Consider the following 24,835-nt stretch of genomic DNA (forward strand, 5'->3'; position numbering starts at 1 on the left):
TACTGTCAGACAAGAACTGGGCACTTGTTGTTTATGAGTAATGGAGTATTGGAGCTTCAGGCCAAGCTACTTCTAAACGAACATTTATTAACTCGCAAATCTTAGAACTATATTGAAATCAGACTAAGGTCGGGTCTGCTCCTCAGAGCCGACATTATTTAACATGAAAAAAATTTTAACAAAGCAAAAAATATTAAAAAAAAAAAGAAAAAATGATTATGTAAATAGATAAGAAACAGGCGTCGTTCACTGGCGCAGGACGTACTTCTCGAGATTGGCGTCCCGGCCGCCCATCAGGTAGCTATTGATGCACATTTGGGACATGATGCGAACGCCCTGCTGCTGCAGATAGGCAAAGTCCTTGGTGGCCAGCGGCGCCTTCTTGGCATCGACGAAGCAGTGGGTGGCAGTAGCTGATGTGGGGTCCGCGCTGAAGGGTGAGCTGGGCTCCAGGATTTTGGCGCCGCCAGCGCGCAGCACATTCTTGATGGCCGCCAGATTGCGCTCCTGCAGGCTGAGGATGACGCGGTAGTCGCTGAAGGCGCCCTTGTCGGGCGTCAGCTCGAGCCGCCAGCGATGCGCAGCGGCTGCGATTTGCTGCTCCTCCGGCGCCAGGGTGGGCAAATTGAGCGCCTTGGGATTGCCCCACTCGTAGAGCGACTCGTCCAGAAAGACGCCGCGGGCATGGCACTCCTCGATGTAGCTAATGTTCAGCACCCACTTGCCGGCTGCCATGCAGCCGAGCAGTTTCTCGCCGCGATTGGGTCGCTCGCACAGCAGATGCGTGCAGGCGGGATCATAGTTGGACAGATTCTGGCAGATCTGGCCGCCCAGCAGCCGAATGCGCTCCATGAGCAGCATGCGCTTCTCCTCGTCGTCGCCGCACGAGATACTAAAGCAGGGCGTGCCCTGGTAGATCATGCGCGACGACTCGTCGGCGCTGCTCCGCTTGCCCAGGTTGAACTCGGCGGGATCTCGCCAGCCCACGATATCCTCGCCGGTGGCCATGGCGAAGCCCTCCGACTCGAAGGGCTGCACGTACTGCACCTCGCTTCTGGCGTGACCCTCGTGGTCGCGCTTCAGGCTGCTGCGCCGCGACTCGCGGCTCTTCAGGTAGTCGGTGATCTGCTTGAGCTCCAGCGAGTTCTCGGCCGCCGTCTCCTCGAAGCTAATCTTGTCAAAGTTGATGGTGCTGGCGCTGGGCAGCTCATGTGCAGCACCGGCGCCACTGGGACTCTGTGTACTGGGCACGAACGGGGAGCCAGGCGCTGTGGCTGTGCAGGGGGCTGGAGCTGCAGCATCAGCTGCAGTGGCTCCCGCCTGGAACAGGAGGCGACCCACCGGCTGCTCCACCATACTCTTGGGCTGATGATCGGCCACCGGCGCGCCTTCATTCTCGCTGTCGCTGTAGTCAATGCCCAGCGTCTCGCACGTGATGCGCATCACACGCTGCCGGATGACCGTTATGGGCGTGTCCGGCTTGATCTGGTGCTTGGGCAGGCGCCAGCGTCGCTCGAAGTCGTCGGCCATGCGCTGCTGGAACTCGGGCGTCAGGCAGAAGTTGGGTATGCCGGGCGCAGGCCTCGAGGCCTGGCGACGATTGACGGGCGTGCAGGCCTGCCGCCGGATCCGCTCCAGCTCGGGTGTCTGGTTCTCGCGCATCTCGCGGATTATCTGGCGCACGCAGTCGCGCGCCTGGCTCGTGTCCAGGCGCTCCACCACCTGCTCCAGGAAGTCAAAGTTGCACGCTCCGGCGCTGATTTTCTGGTTGAGCGGCGTGTGCGGCGATTCAGGCGTGGTGGTGCCGCTCGAGCTGCGCCGCCGCGTGCTGGCCACACCCGTGACCAGCTCCGAGATGCGCGGATTGCGCAGCGGCGTCAGCTCTGGCTGCAGCGGCTGCTGCTCCTTATCCTCCTCCTCCACCAGCGTCGACTGCTGCTCCACTCCTGCCGCCTTCTCCTGCGGCGTGACGGGCGTCTTCTCCTTGTTCTTGGGCGTCAGCGTTTTGTTGTTGCTCCTGTTGCTCTCCTTGAGGCCGGGCGAGACTGGGAAGTCGCTGACGCTCTTGCCCACCAGGAAACCGGCATACGGCAGCTTCTCGCCGCGCTGGGCGCACTGCACCAGCCAGTCGGCCCGGACCACCGGATAGCCCCATTTCAGGGCGCCCTCGTACTTGGAGCCCTCGGCACTGGAGCAGATGAGCAGCGGCCGCTCCTTCTTCACGAACGCCTTGTTCAGCACGGCGCCGAGCAGCTCGGCCAGCGCATTGATAAAGTCGCGCTCCAGGCCCGCGTAGATGGACACCACAATGGTCATGCCGCGCAGCGGCTCCAGCTTGGCCGTATGCGGCACCGGCCGATGGTAGTACTCCAGCGGGAGCAGAGCGTTCTGCTTCATGCAGCTCTCCAGGTACAGCTCGGTGACCACGTGACGCGCCTGCACCGGCAGCGTGGACTCATCCAGCGCCTGCTCAAAGCTGACAATGGCATAGTCCACCGGATCCGTGTAGCTCGCCGGCACCAGGCAGCCCTGGGCGGCCTTGCACTCGCTGAGCATCTGGTCGTACAGCTCGCTGCTGAAGCACGGCTCGTGCACGTACACCGAGGCGCCCCTGAAGTAGTCCAGCTTGTCGAAGTCGATGGAGAGCGTGCTGGCGCTCAGGTCGGGCAGGGCGACGGCCAGTGGAACAGCGGCCGAGGCGGGAGCTGCAGCTGCCAGTCCGCTCAGTGAGAGCTGCGTCGAGCTGGCGGCGGGCAGCGGCATGGCCGGCTCCTGGTCCTGCGAGTAGTGCGTGAGCAGCTCCGGTTCCAGCTCCGGCTCCGGTGGAGCATCGGCGACTTCTGTGGGCCCATCGAAGAGCTTCTTCTTCATGGGCAGCGATGGCTGCTTGAAGCTGTGATTCATGGAGCGCAACGTGCGCTTGCTGGCCGGCGAGGGGGCGTCGGTGGCCTCGCTGGCAAGATGCGGCACGGAGACCCGATACGGCACCTCGCTGACAATGCGCCCAGCTCGAATGCTCTCCAGCAACCACTCGAGCCGCACCACCTGCACCGTGGCCAGCAATCCCTCCGTCTGCCACTGCCGATACGCGGCATCCTCCAGCTGGCCGACAATGATGTGGGTGAGGCCCTCGTGCAGCTCATCGTAGCGCGTGGCGCCGCCCGTGTTGAGCACGCGATTCAGCTTCTCCCGCTCCACACTGCGAAAGCCGCTCAGGTAGACACAGCAGCCGTCCAGAAAGCTGCCCGCCTTCTTGGCCTTGCGCGGGCTGATCTCCGCCAGTGTCTCCTGGTACAGCTGCTGTTTATGGTTGCTGGTGGCCTGCTTGAGAAGGCCACAGCCGCTGGTGGCACCACCGCCACCGCCACCGCCGGCACCACTGCTGCGTGTCCCGATACTGCAGTTGCTGCTGACGGTCTCGTTGAGCGTGGTGTTGTCGCTGCACATGCGACGACCCGGCGCACTCACGAAGCTGATGCGCGACAGATCCGAGAGCTGGGTATTGTCCGCAGCCGTCTGGTTGGCATGGCCGCCATGGTGGCGCTTAGTGGGCGTGGAGACCTGCTTGCCGGCCCGCACCTCGTACTGCTTGGTGGGCAGCGCATAGCCGCGCTCATGGCTATCGAATATCCACTCGGGCAGCAGGATGTCCTTCTTGAAACGCAGCGCCGCCTTGTATTTTTCCGTGTCGGTCTTCGACTGCTCCGTGATGACGATGTCCACCTGCTGGGAGCGGAAGGCGCGATGATAGATGCCGCCGTTCTCATTGACCAGCCGCATCACCGCCTCCTTGCGCGCCGTGTCCAGGCCGCTGCACGTGATGTTGGCGCCGAAGAACGTGGGCAGGCGATACTTGTCGAACTGTGGATCCGTGGCGCTGATGCTGATGTTATGGGTGCCGCTGCGACAGCACGCCCAGACGTTCTGCACCCAGTCGGTGTGCATGACGGGCACATCGTTGAGCGTGGCGTGCTCATACTTGTTCGACTTGATCGTATTGGATATAAGGTGTGTGATGTTGCGCCCGAAGTTCTGGAAATAATGACCGCCCATCCAGTGGACTAGTTTCTTAATGTCATCCTTCTCTTTGCTGCTGATGCCGCTGGCCGAGATCTGCAGGTCACGCATGGCCGTAGCATAGATGGGACTTTTGCCCAGTGGAACGGGCGAGTTCTCCTGCAGGCACGCCAGAATGCAGGGCGGGCCCAGCACCAGCGCCTTGGTCAGTTGCAGCTGCTCGAATAGATCGCCCTCGAAGTAAGCCAGCACGAAGACATCCTTTTTCGTCAGGCCACCGCCGGCGATCAGTGGAAAGCCTTCACTTTGGCGAATTTCACGAATTTGCGTGTCCGCCAGCTGCTCGCGCATCAACTGTAGTGCGCTGGCATAGAGCCCAGCTATGGCCAAGTCGGCATCTGTTTCGCCCTTTAAGTTGTTGACAAAATATGCGCATATTGTATCGTCCAGGCTTGTGCTCATCCTCACTTGACTTGTATTCTGTACCACTATTGCAACGATCTGCGAATCCTGCCTGACGCTCGAATTGGGACACACTTTTCGCGAATGATTTTTGGCGCGTCCGATGTTTACTAGTTTGACTCTGATATCGCAACCGCCAGCTATCGATATATCGAGCACAAAATCATCGTACAAGATCGTACTTGCATATCTAGCTGCGCGCGATATTATACCTATTTAATATAATATTTATTTTACACTGCCATTTCGCTCTTATTAACATATATATATAAATCATTTTAACTTTTGTTTACTTGTTTTTAGCTCAAAAATATTTTGAGTTAAAAGCAAAATATTTTGAGTTCAAACACATCGCACACAGTCATGTACCACATGTAATATTATACACACAAAAATTCATAAGCAGACAAGCGTTTTCTCTCAAAATAAAATACGCACTTATCCATTGTTAAAACATTTTTACAATACTTTTAAATTTCTGTTTTCTATGGCGATGGACGTCATGAGTGTGAACAGCCGATATATAAAAAGCCCGCGCTGGCAGCTGCTCCGAGGTGGCAACGCTAGTAGTGTTTCGTATTCAAATAATTTGGAGCGATAATCCCAATGCACTGTGCATTATTTCAAAGAAGAGAAAAGGCATAAATTGTGAGTTGCACTGTACAATATCTATTTATTTGCATTTGAAAACACTTGTTTAAGATTTGATAAAGGTGCGTACATTGCTTATATATATTTATGCTTAATCGGGCTAATATGGGTTTGCTGTTTACTTGTGGACTATTGTAGTTATTGTTGCTCACATTTATTGTTAACTGATAAATTCTTATTGTTGTGAAATAGGGAAAGCTGATAGAATGTTTAAGACTGCGTTCTTATCATACATAATAATACAAATTATAATGATTCAATACATACATATATATGTATGTGCATTTATAGATATGTTGATAGTCAAATAACAATTAAAGTTAATTAAATAAATTAAATACAGCTATTTAGGCCTTAGAATGCTAAACAAATCAAATTAAATGCTGCTGTTAGTTATATTATAATATTGCAAAAAAAAAAAAAAATCTAATAAACATAAAATATGTTGATGCTTATTTGCTGCCAATACATTTGAATTGCTCTTCTCTATGGCGATAGTTTTGCACTCATTGCCTAGCAGAAATATATTGCACGCAATGGCAATGCTGCGGGGGTGGCAGCGCTGTTTACGTTTCATAATTCAAATAATTTGGCGCGTAACTGTCAAAGCGTTTTTAATTATTTTCAATCTGCTATATCATTGAGTGAATACTGGTCTATGATTCTAAGCAAAAAAAATGTATATGTATATTTATATAAATATATTCACTTGAGTTGCGACGCTTTGATTTGATTTGAAACTCTTAAATTTAAGCTCTACACATCTACACATATGTTTAGTAAAAAAAAAGTACATATAGCTTGAAGGTAGGTAAATGAAATTGACAAGTGACAGACAAATTATTTGTGTGACAAAGATGGCCACTGCAATGTGGGGACGGTGGGTCATCTCATCTACGCACAGCTGCGCGCCCTCCTCTGGAACCGCTTCATGCGCCGATACCAATCGTCCTTCCATTCAATAACTATCGTACGCGGACCAATGCCCAGATAGCCGGGCGGCGCCTCCGAGTCCCGCCCCAAAATCAAATATGATCTGCAATGATAAACAGAGTTGAGAAATTGGTATGGGCAAGACATTAGGAAGCTATTCTCATGATAGTATATATGCCGATATTCAGGAGAACGAAACTCAGGATGAGTGCAGCGGTACCTGTAGTCGTACTCTGCGACTCTCATAGAACTCACTCACCTGTTAACTTTGATCCTGGGACAGTGGCACTCCAAATTCTTAATCGGTATGATCCAGGTCATAGGACCTCGTTTCAGCATTGTATTCGGCATGCCATAGGCGGTGGTTCTGCTGCGCTTGAATACCGATTGGATTAGCAGATCGTACCGGGCCGTGTCGCTGTCGTTTGGGTAATCCATCACGCTGGCGCTGCTGCTGATGCCAGCCAATGCTGCTGCTGGCCCCGGCCCCGCCCGATACTCGTACTCCAGACCGCCCATTGGCTGTTGATCCATTTCGTAGTCCCCGTACGGATCCATTGCGCGCCTGCGCTCGATACTGGCCGCCTCGCTGCTCGTATCGCGACCAATTACTTTTGCCATTATTGCTAAAGAGAGAGAGAGAGAGAGGGATAGTGTGTTTTAGGATATATTTATTGATCTATTTATATACTCCATCTAGACTTACCGTAGTCTCTTTTGCAGAATTTGTTGAGATTTAATCTTTTGGTGCTGACCTTGCACTTTTCGCAAACTGTGAATAGGGGAGAGAACAGAAAGAGAGTGAGAGAGAGAGAGAGTTATTAGGCAAATCGCACAGATGCACAGATCAACGAATCTCTTTGCGTTTTTCTGTTTACAATTTAATTGCAAAATTTATGTCTTTATAGCCCATGCCAATTAGCGCGTCCACAAACAGAAACAAAAATAAATAAAAACAGAAAGGGAATCCGATTCGAAATCCGATTCAGCAGCTGAAACTAAAGCAGCAACAAAAGCAGGCGAAACGATTTACTGTTGTTGTTGTAGTTGTTGTTGCTGCAACAACAGCAATAACTGCGCACATTAAGGCGCTCGATCGGTATTGCATTAAAGCTGAAACGCCCACCATGAGCCTACAAGAAGTGTTGGGGAGGGGGGGCAGACAGTCTAAGGTCGTCAATGCCGCCTTTTGTGTACTAAAATTAGCGTCGTGTGTTTTGATTGCTGCAATGCAAATTGCCTCGTTTGTTGTTTTTAGTCACAATCGTTTGTTGCAGTTGTTGCTCTTGCAACTGTTGCAATACCCTGTACATGAGCGGAGGATGGGGTTGGGTATATGATGATTAGATAAATGCAGAGCGTTTAATTGAGAGAGTGACCGAGAAAGATTGAGATAGAAGTGAAGTGTTGAGGGGGAGAGACAGAGAGAAAGAGAGAGAGAGAGACAGAGAGAAAGAGTGAGACAGACAGAGAGTGTGAATGAGGTAGTGATTGAGAGAGAGAGATGGATGACAAAGAATCTATAAGAAAGATATGGAGAGTAATTGAGAGAGTGAGAGAGAGAGAGAGAGAGAGTGAGAGAATGAGAGTGAGAGAGAGAGAGAGAGAGTGTGTGAGTGAGGTAGTGATTGAGAGAGAGAGAGATGGATGACAAAGAATCAATAAGAAAGAGATAGAAAATAATTGAGAGAGATAGAGAGCGAGAGTGAGAGAATGTGAGAGCACGAAATAACGATATACATATATACATATCTATATAGACGGAGAAGGGAAAAAAGAACCTGTGACGAGATGAGAAGGGAGAGCGAGAGGGAGTGAGATCAAGAGAGAGAGGGAGAGACTATCACTAAGTAAGAGGGATAATGGATAGTACAAGTTGACGGCAGAGGAAAAAATACAAAGAGAGAGAGAGAGACATATAAATGTGTGCAAGAGATATCTATAGAGATTAGAGGCAGAGCTTTAAATTAACGGAAATCGAATATACTTGCTGAATTCCACTACAATACATACATATAGAGCAGATCTATATTATTCCGATTTTAAGTAAAATCAATGAATAGTCTCAAAATACTCTCAAATTGCAAAATATACTCTCTCACTAGCCCAATGTCAGCTGCCTGACCCCGGCAGGGTATCTGTAGGTCGTTCACTTCCGCCTCAATGTTGTTTCAGCTGCTGCTGCCAATGCCAGAGACGTTGCCAGCAAATCGTGACACAATCGAGGCACAATGCACAACGCATAAACTTTGTATTATATGAGACGATCGTATTGGATCGTATCGGATCGATCGATCGATCGATCGGTCCAACGATTGATCGATAAGCAGGGAGGGCAGCCTTGGGCCCAGTGGGGGCCGGCTAACATCTAAATTTGGCTGGGTGCGCCAACATTTCAATGGCTCGCGCCTCCAATTTCGGTATTTATGCTCGCACGAGATCTGAACAATTCGAGTTTTTTATTTTCTTCTTTTCTATGCTTCGCTTTGGGCGGGCGCCACATTTCCTGCTCTAAGTGGCCCAGCGATATTTATCGCGTCTATTTACGGCTGCGGCTGCTAAAGAGCACTGGCCACGCCCACCGCCGGGGCAAGTGGCAAGTGGAGTCGACTCGTTAATCATTTAATTGTGCATCGCATTAACATGTCATTAAATTTCACATGCAAAATCAGAGCGGGTCGATAGTAGATGTCGCTGGGTTGGGTAGGGGCGTGGGTGGGAGCAGTAGTAGAAAATGTGTTGGAAGTTTTTTGGAAGGGGGCTGATGGGGAGTCGACAGCCTGGCACTAACTTTAAATTAACTCCGACCCGACAGAATTTCAAATTAATTTAATAAGATTATCAAATTATAAATTCATAATTAATATTCATGTCGAGCTGTCTCGCCCACGCTCATAGCCGACACCCACGCCCCCCGCCATCACGCGCCCTCACTTTGCCAGTTGCTGCTGCCTTTGCCCCGCAGCGAACACTATTCAAGGACTAACTTTTGCGCTGTGTGTGTGAGTGTGTGTGTGTGTGTGTGTGTGTGTCTCTGTGTGTCTGTGTTTTGTCCATCTTTCTAGTGCGCTTCTTGGTTACAAGCGTGCAAACTTCCAAACTTTCAACTTCCAACATCAACTTCAACTTCAACTTCCACTTCCACTTGGGTTTCTCAGCCTCAACTTTGCGCTTTTCTTTGCCATTGACAAATAAATTTAACTGAATGCTGAATCTCCAGCAGTGGGTGGCCAGCCACTTTGACTCTGGCCCCATTTGCATTTGATGATGGATGCTCTCTTCTGAATGGCCGCCCAATGTGCATTCGTCTCTAGCGACTATTTCCACTGGGCGCCTGCTGCAGTTCCTCCACGTTGCGTGTGCCCCAATCTGCAGTTCCCTTTGAGTGCCGCAATGCGCGCCTGGGGTAGGTAACAAACCGAAGCCACTTTCAATGCAGCGCGATCCATTTAGATATTGCAATTTTAATACGCTGCGCTGACTGGGCCGAGGCACTTGCTCTGCGTTGTCTCTGTCCGAGCATAGAATCAATTTTACATGTCACAAACATTTATTGTTTAGCATTGGCGTAAAGCAGCGACAGGCATTAGTTTGACAGTTGTTAGAGAATATTTTGAAAATGCGCCTAGTGTGCCCATATAAGTGCCTTGAATAGGGACTTGGCTTCTACAAGAACTTAACAGTAACATTGGATAAACTGTCGGCCGGATGGCCGGACGGAGGATAGGAAGGAAGAGCGGATGGACGAGCGGACAAAGAGGCGAACAGGCAGGCAGATGGATGAACGCTTCAACAGCTTAAGTGATGGACGGATTGGCAGACAGAGTGGCCGGCGGACGGACACACGGAGTAATGGACAGACAGTGTCTGTTGTTTAGAGACAAAGTAACGAGCGGAAAGACAGACAGGCGGACAGACGGACAGACGGACTATAGGATGGAGTATTCACGGATTGGGCAGATGAGCGTGTTGATCAACTGAAGACTGTAAGACAGACGATCAAACGGGTATATACATATCTGTATCTGTTTCTTTATCTACAATACTTTCTCTTCTCTTGAAAGTCAAGAAGTGTCCCGCTATAATGTGAAAATCAATATATAAAACTACAGTAGACAACCGTTATTATACCTACAAGACGCTATAACCGTATAAGTTTGCTCATATAAGTTTGTCTGTTGACCAGAATTTTCGTTGCAATAACCGTGCGGACGCTATAGGCGGAATCTTTATAGCCGGAATATAATGTATTTATTTGTTAGAGATTGTACGTAATATGAAATATATATATAAGACTTATCTAAGTTATCGACTAGGTATATCGATATATGCCTAAGTGAGTTGCCTGTTTCCAGAGCCTTCCCAAGCGACATTCATCACGTCTTCCCACTCTAGTTAAATGGCATTGAATATCCTGAAAGAAGTTTAGTTTTCTGTCATTTCCCCCCTCTAGTAATCATATCTGACTAATCTATGCAAGTATTTCTAAAAGTTTTCCCCTCCAATCAAAAATAATTTCTTATTAAATGTATAGACAGTCGAGTCTCGATAGCTTGTACCTCCTCAAATAAAAACTCGCGATAAATCAAATAAAAATGTATCCTCTTGGAAAAAAACGGTTCTCGATAATTCTCGATAATTTGAATTTCTGATCCCCTTGACATTTCCAATTGTCGTGACTCCACTGTATCCATCTCTTCTATATTATTATGAATAACATTTCAAGTCGAATTACAGCTCATTTTGGTTGTCATACTTTTAGCTGAACTGTCGGCAAGCCTCTGCCGCTTAACTGCTGGCCAGGGAGCTGGGCTCAGGGGAGGCCAACGCCGGCCCAGGACTTTTGTCAATTTCCTTTCAATTTGTCATTTGGCCTGTTGCCTGTTGCCTGCTGCCTGCTGCCAGTTGCTAAATGCGCTATGCAAATAGTTGACAGCAATTAGCGGCTGCAGTCGGCACTCGGCAACAGGCGACAGGCACAGTGCTGCTTAAAAGTGTGCGACCATTGTCGCTGGACGCCGAACAAATTAAATAAGGAAACTTTTTAATACATCAGCGTGGGCGTGGGCATGGGGGCTTCTTCCATTTGCTGCTCGGGCTCGGGCCGGCGCTTTGCCACTTTGTGAAAAAGTTTGCTTTGCTTTTACTTCGGCCACGCGCCAAATGATGCGAGGGGCGTGAGCGGTGGAGCGGGGGGTGGTTGCGGTGCTGGGTTTAGGGAAAGATGGGCGGTGTGGTGGCGCCGCGGTAGCACGGCGGGCTGTTGGCAGCCGGCTTTAGCATGATTTATGCTGTTGTTGCGCATTCTGTTTGCTTGTTGCTGCAGCGTGCACATCTAGCCCCCTCCCCCCGAGCCCCCACCTCCGCCATCCCCAGCCCTCTCAAACACAGCTATAAAGTGTGTAGCAAAAATGTAACTAAAAGTTGCATGCAAACATTTGCACTATCTGTTAAGTGCTGCACGCCCACACGGCCGGCCACGCCCCCACTTCCAGAACGCTTTTTCAGGCAGCAGCAGCAGCAGCAGCAGCAACAGCTCCGCCTCAGTCTTCATTGGAGGCTCGCTTAACCGACAACCGACTGCACTTTAGCGGATTTGTGTTTTCTCACCCATTTGAAAGGATTACAAAGCGAGAGAAGCGACGCGCCAAAAGTTTGCCGTCTGGGATAGTTAGTAGAAGCGACCGCAGCAGCAGTAACATCCAGCAACAACAACAACAACAACAACAACAATGTTGATACTATAGACGAATAAGATAGCTAAAAAGAGTGCGAGCGAGAGAGAGAGAGGGAGAGCACTTACTTACCCCTGCCGCCCTCGGTGCGATAGAACTGCGATTGGGCGGCCGCTGAGCTGGCGCCTCTGTCCATGCCAACGCCCTCAGAGGATTCATTTGGTTCCGGCGCCGTATTCTGCGTATCCAGCATATTGATCATGCGTGGCGGTTGCTCTGCAAACGATATCATATCAAGGGATTAGATTCTCTGGGCGAATATTCAAAGCGAAGTGCAGGAGGCACCAGTTACATCAGACGCTGATCCACCTACGTAACCATATTAAGAGGGTATATTTGGATACGATTGCGGCTTAAGGAAATATATACATATATGGTATATTACGTATTTCCATACTCGGTATCCCATCTCTATATTAATACGCTTCCATACTGTATCACATTTAAGAGCATATACATTTGTCGATATGATTGAGGTCTAATTAAATATGTGGTATATTACTTGTTTTCAATTCATCTGCATCCCATCTCTATATTATTATAGGAGTTTTGTTATCTTTACTTATTTTATTCATTATATATTTCTCCATTTATCTTTACTCCTATTCTCCCATTTTTCTTTCATTTATTCATCCGGAATTATAACAGTTTCCTATTGTTGGACTTATGCGTACTTCCGTTTATCGCTCGCCTTTTGTATATCGAGACTCATAGATCTGCTCTTTGTCAGCTCTTCTATTGGTCCGTCTAACTTTTCGCTTATCATCCCGATATTTTTTCCGTTTTGTAGGTCTGTCTGCTCTTCTGCTCGCCTTTCTTTCCATTCTGGAGCTATTTCGTGTTTTGATTTTAGAGATTCAGAGATCTTCTCTTATTAAGCTCGTCGATTCTTCGCCCTTTTCCTTGCTATTTATTTTATGCTGTCTCTCTGTCCGCCTGATCTCTTGTCTTAGATTCTCAACTGCTCTTCGTCTACTCGTCCTTCGATCCGTATCGTGTCTGCATTCGTCTGTCTGTTCGTCTACCTTCTACCATCTTCTATCTGCTTCCCATCTGCTCTCAGCTTATATAAGTTAGTAGCACTAAAAGGATTTTCTCTGGCATACACCCCGCCTAGGTTTATCAACAAAACCGATAAATATCGATATTGCTAGACTTTAGACAATTGCTAGACATCCCCCCCGCAAAAGTCGATAATTTCCAGCAATTAATTCATGATTGTTTATGAGCTCTACGTTTTCTGTACTACGAGCGGATTATTTATGTGTCGCGTAGGGCCCATCTGGTAATTGTGATATATGTATGTATATCGATTACTCACTGATGCAGGGCGCGATGTGGGAGCGACTTTGCTGATAGCCGGGGGCGCACCGATTGCAGGTCAGGCCCGTGACGCCGTCCTTGCACGGACATTGACCGGTCGTGCTGTTGCAGATCTTGCCAGATGAGCCGATCAGATGGCAATTGCAGGCTGCAACGAGACAAACAAGAGAAGCAAAGGAATCAGTTGAAAGGCAGACACCAATACGAATACGAATACGAATACAAATACAGATGCAGATGCAGATACAGTTATAGCTACATTTTGCAGATACAAATGTAATTGTTGTGGCGATTCGCCGTGGCAGCTGCTGTGCGTTGAGAGCTTAATTGTGCGGGCCGCACTTCAAAGCCATTTTTTCCTTCTTGTTGCCAATCGCAAATGCAATCTGCAATCGGCACACACACCCATACACTCACAATATGGCGTTATGGTCATGGAAGCTACTTGAATTTAACATGAAGTTGCTTTCAATTTTTTCAGTTTAATTTTTTTCTTAATATTTTTTTCGGTCAAGCAGCGTGTGACGATGGCTCCTCTTCTGCTACCCAGTTGCTCCCTCTCCCTCTCTCTCCCTCTCTCTTGGGCAGTGCATTTATGAGCCGTGGAAATGTACATTAACAGATAACAGGCACTGTAAAGTTTCACTTAAATGCCGGCACACGGTTAATTGCACCCAAAAGTGTGAAACTGCCGACGCAGCGGCTGGCTTTAAAATTCTGCCCTGAACTGAAGCGGGCAGTTGCAGAATGTGAGCAATTATAGATGTATACAAACACATATAGCATACTATACTGTATAGTATCAGTATATATACGTACATTTAATGCAAATAGCTTAAAGTAAAAGCTTTGACTGGATTCGAATATTGCTCGACATTAACTAATTGGATAAGGCAAAGCAGCTTTAAAAATAAATTCTACATACGGTATATGGAAAATATTTTTCTTCTAATTTTAAATCAATATAAAATACTCTTTTTATGTATATAAATTATTAACATATATATCTAGTTAGGTAAACTATTAAAGTACCACATAGATAAACTATATACAAAATTTTGTGTATATTAAAACTCAAGAGATTTGTGCAATGAAATATGCTTCCTAGTGATTTCATAGATTTTTCCATATATTTTCCATATAATTTCCTACATATTTTTCGTAATTCTCTTCAATATTTCACACTCTTTATCTTTTTTCAATTGAAACCTGTTTGCTTGAGATGAAATCGGATTGAATTCACCGACTTTGTTTATATACAAAAGTGATTTTTCTCTCTTAAAGCTACTTTAAATTTGGTTCTCAATTTTTGTTGAAGAGCTTTTCAGATTTCAATAGAAATTGGAAAATAATTTGGGTATCTTATGCATATAATTTTTATGTTTTATTTTTGAGAATTTTTTTAAGCAAAATTGCAAATTTTCCATGGAATTTAGTAGCCAATGAAGTTCATGTTGGTAGGTGCTGCCTTCAAGTCTCCTAAATCTCTGTTTTAAGCCTTTTTAAGAATCTTTAAGTTCTATAAGCACCTTCAAGACTTTCCAATCACTTTCCAGTCTCTGCAATCAATCGCTAAATGTCTTTAAATCAAGTTTATGATATAAGGTTTTATCTCTAGTTGTCTCTGTGTGTCTCTCTCTCTCTCACTAGCTCTTTTCTGTTTTTCTATCATCTCACTTTACTCTTCTTCAAGCTCCCTCTCTTTCTCTCTCTCTCTCTCTCTCTCTCTCTCTCTCTCTCTGTCTCATTCCCATCGACACATGAGCTAGTTCTGCATTTCATTTTGTGCTTCTTTTCAAATGCTTTTCTTGGCTAAATTGCATTAAGTGCTTCTAGCCATTTAACGGCCACGAGCAGCTTTGTCAGCTACAAATGAGATGTTGGCTGTTGGCTGTTGGCTAACTGCTTGCGTCTCATTTGTGTCCATTTTGCTGTTGGACTTGGACTCGATGCAGCGTGGCTTACTTGGCGGCTAATAAGCCGCTTTTGGTCACACTTTAAATGCAATGGCTAGCGTGTGCGAGGCATTAAGCGAGTGAGAGAGAGGGAGAGAGAGAGGGAGGGGAGTAAGTTGAGACACTGGCATAGGTCGCGCATGGGGCAGCGGTGGGAGCAATGGGGCTAAGAGCTAAAGAGCCGAGTGTGCAGCGTGCGTGCAACATTTGGTAATTTAATCCGATTTACAATAAATTAAATGCGATTTATATGCACAGAGCGACACATCCGGAAGATAACAACAACAACAACAACAGCAGGAATAACTGCAGCAAAAACAACAACAATGACAATGACAACAGCAACGGCAGACAATAATAACTTGCTATAACAGCAACAACAACAACAACAACAACAACAACAACCAGCATAGGCACTTTAACCATTTGGCGCTTGTGTCCATTGTTGGCCCGTTGGGCGCCGTTCTGGGGTAGGGGCGTGGCAGCAACAATATGACAACAATACGATTGCGATTGCGATTGCCATGGCGTGTGTGCGGTATCTATGAGCCCAACGCAGCTCGCCTGCTGGCGTCCTGTTTGTGTCGCAAGCCAGCCAAGGCACACAAACAAAAAATCGCAACAACGAGTTCATTACGCATCCTGCTCCACATGGATATGAACTACGCGGGCTGTGTGCCACCGCCGCCGCCCACCTCCCCTCAAGCCGCCTCAGTGCCCACGCATCCTGCTTAACCATATGCACAGACATACACATACATATGTATATGTATATATATTCATATTCAGATATAGCATATTCAGATATGTATGTGGCTTGGCACTGTCCATATGCCACGAGTTGCGCTTTTCTTTCACCTTCTTCTCCTTTTATACCCTGAACCCATTGGAAATGGGAAATCAGGGTATAATGGGTTTGTTAAAAGTATGTAACAGGCAGAGGGAGACGTGCCAGAGCCCATAAAGTATATGTATTCTTGATCAGGGGGATGAGCTGAGTCGATTTAGCCCTGTCCGTCTGTCTGTCCATCCGTCCGTCCGCCTGTCCGTATGTATGCACGCGTCGATCTCAGAAAATATAAGAGCTAGAGACTTGATTTTTGTTTCCTATCGATAACTACCTCCGATATTTTATTATCGATTAAAAACCTTATCGAAAGCTAAGATTTTAATTATATCTCCCACACCATTAGAGCTAGAGCTTCCAAATTTTAAATGTAGACTTATGTGTATTTTATATAATTTCGGTTTTTGTTGTAATTTACCCCCCACCCCTATATTCACCCCTCACCCTCACCTTTGTAAAAGGTATATATCAAATACTAGAGACTTGTGCTTTGGGATGTACATACATTTGAAAATTATAATAAAATTATTCAACAAATAAATTCGTATAATATTGTCCAAACTGCAGCGCAGTCGCTGCTTACTGCGCAGCTAGCTGTGTGTCTAAAAGAAGTGCAGAGTGATTATAATATCAGATTGGAGAATTCAGGGTACCTCCTAGTCGAGCAGTCTCGACTAGAGTCTTCTTACTTGTTGTATTTTGTTTTCCTCTGCTTCTTTTTGCGCATTGGCCGAGCAAGAGATTATGAATTTTCATTATAACAAGCCACACACACTCACACACACACACACATACATACATAATCATTATCACACTCATTGGGGAGAAATATGCTCAGTGGCTGCAATTCCTATTCACAATGGCATCTGGCTTAGCTCAGCTGTCCCATGGAGGTGTCCATGGAGCTGGAGCTGGAGCTGGTCTGATTCATTTCATTGGCATATCAGTTACCAGCACCAAGTACCTTTTCACATCCAGTTGACTCATTGGCGCAAAGGACGACCCAAATAGCCGCATTGAATCACAATTTCGCAGAGCCAACAAAGAGCTGCAGTTGTCAGAGGCTGGCAGCAGCTGCTTCTACTGCACCAGAACACAAATGAAACGCCATAAAAAAGTCTGAAATTTGCAATGATGAAACATTTCTGTTACAGTCAATGCTAAAGCAACAACAACAACAATAATAACAACAACATCAGCTGTTGCTTTCGCTCTGCTGTGTGAAAGGGATTTTTGTTGAAAAATTGTCTCTTTATTAGGACAGCATGCGAATGAATCACGGCCAATGATAATCGAAGCCAACCAACTGCATCAAAGTTCCATTCCATTCATTAAGCGCAGCTGCAGTCGGATTTGGATTTAGCTTATGACTTTGAATGAGAATAGTTCCATTTCATATATTTTATAATACTACAAAAAGTTGTTAATGTATACGTATGTGTGCATGTATATGTTTTATAGAAGAAAGAAAGATTATTATATAAACAGCTAGATTAAACTAGAGAATATACATATTCTATAATTTAAGTGAGTTTTCGTTTTATATTAACTGTAATGTCTAATAAATAAAGAAAATATATATAAGAAATACTAGAAAAATAAATAAAAAACTAACAAGTTTATTGTGCGAAGAACGGAAAAATTTGAATAAGAATAATAATAAATAATAATAAAAAAATTTTTATAAAAAATATATGTAACAATAATTATAATTTGAATAAAAATAGTAAACATATAATAATGATAAAAAATAGTTATAAAAATATATGTAACAATAATCATAATTTGAATAAAAATAATAAACACATAAATAATAATAAAAAATAATTATAAAAAATATATGTAACAATAATAATAATATTCAATTAATAAATATAATAAAACTTTAATAATAAAACAAGTGCAAATAATAATAAAAATAATAAATCAATAATAAATATATGCAAGTGAAATAAAAATATAAATATAAGTAATAATTCAAATAGCTATAAATAATAAATATATGTAAAAATAATAAAAAATAAATATAAAAATAAAATGATATATTTATTGCTTGTTAAGAAATCTCCTTTTCCAAGAAAATCTGATAATGCACGATTATAAAAAAAAAGTCAAAAGCATTTAAAATAATCGGTTTTACAATCACTTTGCCCACTTTTACTTGATCTCTATCCGTTGTCTATAATAATTGCTCAAATATGCCAAAAACATTAATCAGAATTTCAATTTTCGCCTCTTCAACTAGAAATACTCAGCCCGAGGGGCCAATATGGATTTATAACTCATAATTTCGCAATTGCCGGAGCTGATTCATAGAGCCATAAAATACATTTGAGTAATATGTATATGCAAATAAAGCAGCAGAACAAACTAGATCTATAAATAAATAACGAAATTTTCAGCTGAGTTTGGAATCTTTCAGGTTTCTGCTCCATTAGCGAAAACTAAATTTCGTTGCACCTGGCCAGGTATAATGGATGCTTGTTGATGTTTGTGCCTGATTTGACAGCCGCTAATAGGACTACGATGATTTCTGTCTGTGGCCCATATTTAATTTCGGCAATTTTCTGTTTTTAAATTTTCGCTTCAATGTTGTCTTCTTCATCATCATCATCTCGCTTTTTTTTTGGCAATGCGCGATGTTTCGCTCCAAAATTTGTTTTCGACTTTTATTTATTTTGCTTGGGCTTCCAAAAATTAATTAACCAAAGTTTTACAGTGCGCACTGTTTGCCCACTCACACTTGTATATTCAGTTATTCACACACAGTGAGAGCGAGAGAGAGACAGATAGAGGGCGGGAGACAACGGCTCTGGGCGTAATATAAACATCATAAAGCAAATCAAGCGCAATTTGTTATTGTTTATTTCAACTTTGCGCAAGCGAACCAACCACACCAATACCTATGCCCCCGCCACCGACCCCCGCCCCAGCCGACGCCCAGCTGCTGCCGCCTCTTGGCTGACCGCAAGGAGAAAAAGTGCGTCGTCGCAGCCACTTCCCATCAATTGCCATAAAATATTAGCCCAAAATTTCGTAGTCCCGCTGAAGAAGAAGAAGCTGAAAAAAAAGAAACAGAAAAACAACAAGAACAAAACAAATGGGCAGCAATAAAAAGCACAGCTGCCACCGAGCAGAGAGAGAGAGGGCGGGGGGTGTTGTCGGTAGCTGCGTAGGGTGTTGGTTTGTCGGTGTGCTGCCTGTTTGTTATTATTAGCCAAATAGATTCATGCAATTTTCAAAAGAAACCAAACACAGTAGAGAGAGGGAGAGAGACGGGGCGAGGCAGAGAGAGATCAGGAATTATGAAAAGATTGCCTCGCCTCGAATGATTTGCTATGCGAGGGATTACACCTGACTACACCTGGCTTCGATCTGCTCGAGGTGAACACTAAACAGACAACAAACATCCAGCTGATGGATGTCTACATATATGAATCATTTAGTGAATCGCAATACATATGCATGCATTCACACGAAATGAGAACAAATATGGAATGCATATCGTGGACGTTTTCATGCCGTGAATCATATGAGTACCCATTCGCAAAATTGTCAACTAACTTGAGTCTAATTGTGAATAACACTAAATATATTCATATGAATTATTAAGGTAAAGGAATGTCAAAAAGAAAGAACAAATAATTTACAGGTGAATGGCATCAAAAAAATCTATTTGTGATTCATTTAAGCATGTGAATACTTATTTAAAATTGAAGTATTTATATGCACTCAATGAATCAAAAACTACTCATTAAAGGGTGTCAATTTAATTAAGTCTAATCCAATTTGAATACAAATGAATACTTAACTGAATATGACTCACTGAATAAAAATGAATATTTAACTGAATTCGAATACTATAAATTCAATTTTTAGTGTTATACATACGAATTGGGTTTAGCTAAAATACAAATAAAATCGAATAAATTCACGGAATTCAAGCATATATATAATCATATGAATACACAGTCAAATGTGGCGAATAATGCGAGCTAAGTCTGATTTGCAGGTGAATACAAATAGCTTGAATATTTTGATTTTAAGTAAATGTGTTTTGCAAAGCATGTGAATACGAGCCTACTCTAAAATACAAATGAATACATATGAATATATTAGGCTCATTTATATTTCTCGCATATACTCACATGTGAGCGTAGCCAGCGTTAATTTATTCAAATTTATGAATACAAATGAAGTCATTTAAGTTAAGTGAACGTACATTGAATAAAATTTGAACTACTCAGCGTGGCGAATGCAAATGAATCGATTTATAGCTCAGACAACAGCCATACAAACTGGCTGCTTCCAGCTCCCTGCTCTGCTCCCATTGAGGCTCACTTAAAGTGGAACTTTTTCGCCAGAATGAAATAATCAGTAAATACACTCAGAGCTCTTCAAGTGCGCCGAACTCTTTTCCTTTGCCCTTCGAGGATCCCTTTGAGTAGCCTATTAATAAATCAATAGCTTCGCACGCAGCTACAAAACTTAGACTGCTGTCTGTTGGGTCTCTATCGGAGCCCTGCTCCTTGACCCGCCTCCCGACTCTCTGCCCCCTGCTCCCTGCTCCTTGCTCCCAACTCCTACTGCAGGAAAAAGTTTAGCGCGGTTGCAACCGGCGCAAAGTTCGCTTAACTTTTGCGACGATGCCAAATGAGCAAAGATTTTGTTGCCATCCTCCCCCGCTCCTCCCCGCTATCCAACTCTCGCCGTCTGCTCAAATGGATTGTTACAATTTCTGTTGCATGTACAACACAAGGCAAAGTTTTTGGCTGGCGGTGGCAGGTGAGAAGAGGCCGCGTGGCCCATGGAATACGAGCTTCAATTGTATTTGAAAACTTTTCGGCGCTCTTTTCAAATTGTGCGTTAAAAATTGAGGCGCAGACGACAACAGCCAAAGACTATTAAAAATCAAACGAGGCGCATAAAAGTAGGCAATGCCAAAAGCTCTGCTAGCCGGCATTGTGATGGCGAGGCGATGTCAGGAGGGAGGAGGGGAGAAGGGGAGAAGGGGGCAGCTTTGAGAATGGCAGCGCCAATTTGACGCTCGAACAATTTGCACAGCTTTAAATGTCAGCTCGCATGCAAAATGTCATAATTCAAATTCTGCCCACGCCTCACACGCCCACCCCACAAATGCCAAAAGCGTGGCCAAACTGAGGTTCGCTTCATGTGTTTCAGAGGCGGAGGGGCTGAGAGCGGGAGCGAGAGACAGATGGGGGGGTAGTTTATATTGGCAGTATAGTTTGTCGGATATGACGTGAATATGCTCTGCAAGCAAGGTCTTAGAGAGACATTGTCAAGCTATAGGCCAGATAAAATATAACAAAACAAAATTTATATATATGTATATGTCTGTATAAATAATAATAAATTTAATTAAAAAAAAATTCTTTAAAGGGGTTTCCTTATCTTGTTTATAGTTCTTTAAAAAATATATATATTTTATGTATATAAATATTTGTAGGTAATGTTTGTTTCCTGAAAAATATTTTTAAAATATTATTTAAATATTTTTTTATATATTATATATATATTTTTTTTGATTATTATTTTTTTTTTTAATATAAAAAACTTTTTTTTCAATGGTAATAAGAATATCATTCTTTTTGCCGCATGCAAAAAAATTTAAATAATTAATTAATTTAATTTTACTTCAAATAAAAAAAAAATATATGCATATAAATATATTTTTAATCCCAAAATTATTACTAATTTTTTTTTTAAAGTTGTTTTTTGTTTTATCTTGAAAATAGTTATTACTTAGTTTGATTTATTAAACACATCATATTGATTATTATCTATGAAAAAATTAAACTAAAAGTGACTTTCTTTTATTAAATTCTAACAAAAATAAATTCTTTTTTAATGTATTTTTATGTGTTTTTTTTTTGTATTCACTTAAAAATAAAAATAAAAAAAATATTTTTTTAATACATATATTTTTGAACCAAAATTATTATTAAAGGTACTGTCCACATAAACATTAAATACAAAATATTTTGTTTTATTGTATATATTATATTATATAAATATAAATTATTATTAAGAATTATTATATGATAATCATTCACTTAATGTTTTTTTATTTAATTCAAGCTAAAATTTGTTTCGATTTTCATTTTCTCTTGTGTTTATTTTCAGCTCATATTACTTCAGCTCAATACTCAAACTTGTACAGGATATATGCTACGTTGAGTCGACTTTTTGCTAATATTCTCAACTTTTTATTGCTTCGTCAGCGTTTGTTACGCCGCTTAGTTCTTGCTCCCCATAGTTGTAATAGAATTTTGTAGCTTAGTTTTTAAAACCAGGCTGGCTTACTCTGTGGCTGCTACAGCCACCCATTGCCCATTGCCCATTGCCCGTGGCCCATCTCCAGGCTTGTAGCTCTATGATAAATGCATTTTGGTCTGGCATTCAATTAAGTAAGTCGGCCGGAACCCCTCGCTGCGCGACCTTTAACCGATTCGCTACAGTTGCAGGGCGCGTTTTATGAAATTCTAATGATGTTTGAGTGATATTACGCCCAGCCCCGACCAACCCCCGCCAGCCCTGGCTGCCCTTGCCAGCCACCCCCGCAGCTGCTGCCTGTCTAATAATTACACTGGCAGCGGCTGCGTTTCATGAACTTGGCTCCCCGAAATGGGCAGTAAAAGAAAGTTTTTTTTTCTTCGCTCGACGTGTAGCGGTTGCTCTTCCTTCCACTCTCACCCTCTCTCGCTCCCCCTATGTGTGTGTGTGTGTGTGTCTAAGTGTCTGTCGCATAGGTAATTCATGACATTATTTTAATTGCAGCTGCTGCTGCCGCTCCTGCTGCTGCTCCTGCTGCTGCTCCTGCTGCTGTTATTGCTGTAACATTTCGCACGTGACTTTGTGATTTTATGGCATTTAATTTCACGTATTTAGCTACGGATATTGTTAATTGTATTCCACAGACCGCCCACACGCCCACACGTCTAGCCGCCCACTCGGCTTACAGCCACGTTTATGACAGTCTATGTGTGTGTGTGTGTGTGCCATAATTTTGCGCATTGTTTTATTGACACAAAACCGAGCATTAGCAATTTGCGGTATCTCTTTGCATTCACAGGGCAGCCATGGGGCATATCGAATTCATCAGGCAGTTGAACAGCGTCAGAGCAGATAGCAGCAGGAGACCTTTTCACTCATATTGCAGGGTATTTATGAGTCGTGCTGCTGCCATTCGAGGCATTAAATTAATGATGTTACACAGCGGAGGCATAAAAAGCATAGCATACTTCTCGGGAGGGACGAGGAGGTCCTGCTTTTAATTATCCCAAGATTTGGCACAGCAGCAGTAGCAGGAGTAGCAGGAGCAGCAAAAACTAACAACACAACAGCCGAACTACATGTTTATGAATAATGGTTGCAGTCTGACATCGGTCTGTACATACATACATGTGTGTGCTTCTGTGTGTGTGTGTGTGTGTGTGTGTGTGTGCAATCTCTCTCATTGGACAAATAATAATGTGTAATTTTCCGGTCATTGAAACATTTGCGCAAATAAGGAAATTGGCTGAGCCCGAACTGAAATGACTTTGACAACATGTCAGGGCAAGTTTATATAGATATATGTGAGAGTCTGTGTGTGTGTGTGTTTGCCTGGACATCCGTTTGGAATCCACACACACACGCATCGTCTGTCCCTATTTGCTGACGGATGAGTTATGGCTGGCAACGTCTGCTTCAATTTGCGCTTGGCTCAAGTAAATCATTTGAATATTTAAATTAAATCGAAATCTTGTCAGCAACAACAACAACAACAACAACAACAGGGCGAAAATATGCATCTACACTACCGTCCCGGATGCTGGGCCACACGACGAGTTCGCTTTAAGGCGTTAATTATAATGCGAGACATGAGAGCGGCGCGTGATTTGCAATCAACGAGAAAACTTAGAGTTTCTTATGTACCTATGCCTATGTATGTATGTATGTATGTATGTAAGTGTGTAGGTGGAGGAGAAGCCAAATAGATAGAAATTATATATCAACATATATATGAACATATTATATATCAGCAGCTTCCAAGCTGAGTGTTCGATGGAATAGAACATAAGGTATTCCTTTGTATACTTTTTCCATTGTATATATAAAAGCTAAATGCGCTCAAATTTGGTTTCTGATGAATACAAACCTTTGGTATTATTAAATTGTCTAAGCTCCTGTGACATTATTTGCGAGTAACCATCCTCGCTTTCAACATGACTCTGAAATTGCCGATCTAAAAGTGGTATGTCATTGAAATATCTTCCTTTGCTGATGATCTGTGTCCTCCTTCATTTGCTTCCTCTAATATTTGCGCTCTTTTCCTCGCTCTCTCTCTCTCTCTCTCTCTCTCTCTCACTCTGTCAACCTCGCCGTCTGTCTCTTTCTGTAATACTTGCGCTCTTTTCCTCGCTTCTTCTCTCTCTCTCTCTCTCTCTCTCTCTCTCTCTCTCTCTCTCTCTCTCTCTCTCTCTGTCCTCATCTAACTCTCTTTTCCCTCTCATTCTACCTCTCTCTATTACACAAGCTCTATCTGTCTCTAGCTCCATCTCTGTCATTCTCTGTCTATACTTATGCTCTCTGGTTCTTTGTATGATATTGTATTTATATTTGAATCGTCTACTTTGCTCATTTGCATTTCTGAACTGGATTTCCTATTCAAGAATCTAGGCTCTAGTGCAAGTCTCTTTTTCTGTTCTAAAAATACATACATACTGTTCTAAAAATACATATCTAATATGTTCTTCCATTTGGTCTACAGCTCAAATTGACAAACAGTAAACCCAATATAAATAAAGCTTTATAGCTCCGCTAGCTCATTCATCATGCATATGTATATATAAATTTGACTTCTAGATTTACCATTTGAGCAAGTGTTCTAAGTATTACGCTAAATTTAA

The 24,835-nt window shown here is 43.8% G+C and overlaps 2 protein-coding genes across 3 annotated transcripts in view; both read right to left on the reverse strand.

The window, feature by feature from the left end:
• Window positions 1-67: 67 nt before the first annotated feature.
• On the reverse strand, window positions 68-4,633 carry mus101 (mutagen-sensitive 101). The gene has a single exon (XM_018108916.3). The coding sequence runs from the start codon at window positions 4,477-4,479 to the stop codon at window positions 247-249; it is 4,233 nt and encodes a 1,410-aa protein (XP_017964405.1). The 5' UTR covers window positions 4,480-4,633; the 3' UTR covers window positions 68-246.
• Window positions 4,634-5,125: 492 nt separating this feature from the next.
• The window catches only part of NetA (Netrin-A), a 58,117-nt gene continuing 38,407 nt past the window's right edge, over window positions 5,126-24,835 (reverse strand). Inside the window, exons 3-7 of one of the 2 annotated variants that reach the window (XM_089264977.1) lie at window positions 13,120-13,269; window positions 11,867-12,014; window positions 6,770-6,835; window positions 6,323-6,689; window positions 5,126-6,166 (exon numbers count right to left, since the gene is read on the reverse strand). In XM_089264977.1, coding sequence (XP_089121103.1) covers window positions 6,362-6,689; window positions 6,770-6,835; window positions 11,867-12,014; window positions 13,120-13,269 — 692 coding nt within the window. In that variant the 3' untranslated portion in view covers window positions 5,126-6,166; window positions 6,323-6,361. The remainder of the gene's footprint in view (window positions 6,167-6,322; window positions 6,690-6,769; window positions 6,836-11,866; window positions 12,015-13,119; window positions 13,270-24,835) is intronic. The other variant, XM_089264976.1, reaches the window with a different exon arrangement.

Source organism: Drosophila navojoa, chromosome X, assembly GCF_054131105.1.
Source record: "Drosophila navojoa isolate 15081-1374.11 chromosome X, UAZ_NAV_1.0, whole genome shotgun sequence".
In the NCBI taxonomy this organism is placed as follows: Eukaryota; Metazoa; Arthropoda; class Insecta; order Diptera; family Drosophilidae; genus Drosophila; species Drosophila navojoa.